We start from the raw sequence: 1,541 nt of genomic DNA, 5'->3' as shown, positions 1-1,541 counted from the left end.
GCAACAAAATTATTTATATGAAATAAAAATTCACATATTAAGGTACAGGAAACATGGAAATTCAAAACATTCGAAACTTTTCCTTTGTTTTCTCAAAAACTTCTTCAGCAATGTTACCCTCTTTTCCATCAACTCTTTTAATCTCCAATTGTGCTTTCTGATAGAATCCAGTGCCTCTCAATGCATCTGAAATGAAGTCATCAAACCCAACCGCAATTGCTGCCTCTGCTTTCGCTCCATAAACCAACCTCTATGTCAAAACATTCATAGTATTGTAAGAAAGTGATCCAAATAGTAGACTTTATTAAATTATTTTTCATGTCTAATAAAATTAAAATTACTTTGAATATGATTTCTATCAACAGAGACAAAACACTTGAAGTTGTATGGTTATAATCAACTGAAATACTTATAAATAGAAAATCAAACTTAAAGCTTAGGATTTTTTAGACCGTAATTTAATTAATTTTACAACCTTAACTCGTGAGAGGTGGATTGCTCCAAAGCACATTGGGCAAGGTTCGCAAGAAGCATAAATTTCACAGTCAGAAAGTTCTATCTTGTTCAGATTTTCACAAGCCTGTAAGCATTTTTGTTAGATGGAAAGAAAGGAGGACAATGATATTATGAGTTCCATTTTTTTACTTTCATCTTTTATTTTTTGACGTGATTTAGTGTGAGTTATTGATTAATGTATTACTATCTTTTTTTTTGAAAGAATCAATGATTCACATTAAGTCAAATCAGAAAATAAATAATGACAGTCAAAAAATGATAATTAGAGTATAATTTTTGAAGAAAGAATGATGTATAACCTTTCTTATTGCAGTGACTTCTGCATGAGCAGTGGGATCTGTGTTCCTGAGCACCATGTTGTGACAACAAGAAACTACTTCATCGTTACAAACTATGATAACACCAAAAGGACCACCATCTCCACACTCTACCCCTTTATAAGCTTCTTCAACAGCAATCCTTAAGAATTTGTGGTCTCTCTGCTGTATAGCTATGCAACACAAATCATAGTAAATTCACAAACATTATATTTATCAAATTCCAACCTCAATGGATGAATATGTAAATACTTTACAAACATTACCTTCCTGATGTCCGGGAAACACAGAAGCTACTGTAACAGTTCCATCCTTCGTTCGTTTGAACCACTGCCAATATCATACAAAAGAGCAAAAAATTTTAAATATTACAAAAACTGGAACATACAAGAGAATTGTAAATTCGTGTTATGGAAGGAGGAAAAATACGTACCGTTAACTTCTTCCATGACTTTTGTGGATATTAATAAGTAAATGAGAAGAGGAGCTTGTGTGACATAAATGAGTGAATTTTCTGGGTATATATAGGGGTGTGCAAGAGGATTCATGATGACTATGAGAGAGAACATGGGTTGCCTTCTATAAATTATTTTATTGTAAGAGATCACTACCTTAATATAGTTTAATGAAGGTTAAAATATATTTTTAATTTTGGGAAACTTACGATTATTGTATTTAATTTTAATAAACTCGGGGACTCACTTGTTG

General features: G+C 31.7%; 1 protein-coding gene across 3 annotated transcripts; it reads right to left on the bottom strand.

Moving 5' to 3' along the window:
• Positions 1–1,328, bottom strand: LOC114196028 (guanosine deaminase-like). 3 transcript variants are annotated; one of them, XM_028086519.1, is made up of 5 exons: positions 1,267–1,328; positions 1,100–1,163; positions 816–1,006; positions 476–580; positions 1–250 (listed from the first exon to the last, which is right to left on the bottom strand). In XM_028086519.1, the coding sequence occupies exons 3-5, from the start codon at positions 870–872 to the stop codon at positions 62–64; spliced, it is 351 nt and encodes a 116-aa protein (XP_027942320.1). In that variant the 5' UTR covers positions 873–1,006; positions 1,100–1,163; positions 1,267–1,328; the 3' UTR covers positions 1–61. The 3 variants fall into 3 exon arrangements, 2 of the variants coding, with proteins under 2 accessions (XP_027942320.1, XP_027942322.1); XR_003606609.1 differs by lacking the exon at positions 476–580; XM_028086521.1 differs by having other exon boundaries at positions 816–1,163.
• Between the last annotated feature and the right edge of the window lie 213 nt (positions 1,329–1,541).

The sequence above is a fragment of the Vigna unguiculata genome, chromosome 9 (assembly GCF_004118075.2).
Source record: "Vigna unguiculata cultivar IT97K-499-35 chromosome 9, ASM411807v1, whole genome shotgun sequence".
Taxonomy (NCBI): Eukaryota; Viridiplantae; Streptophyta; class Magnoliopsida; order Fabales; family Fabaceae; genus Vigna; species Vigna unguiculata.
Note: the sequence above shows the minus strand (reverse complement) of the source record. Positions and strands in the feature narration are given on the sequence as shown.

Coding starts and splice junctions, on each gene's coding strand:
- LOC114196028 (XM_028086521.1), bottom strand. CDS start 872: ATGGTGCTCAGGAACACAGATCCCACTGCTCATGCAGAAGTCACTGCA. Junction 581..815: donor AAGTCACTGCAATAAGAAAG/GTTATACATCAT, acceptor AAATGCTTACAG/GCTTGTGAAAATCTGAACAA. Junction 251..475: donor TCCACCTCTCACGAGTTAAG/GTTGTAAAATTA, acceptor GTTTTGACATAG/AGGTTGGTTTATGGAGCGAA.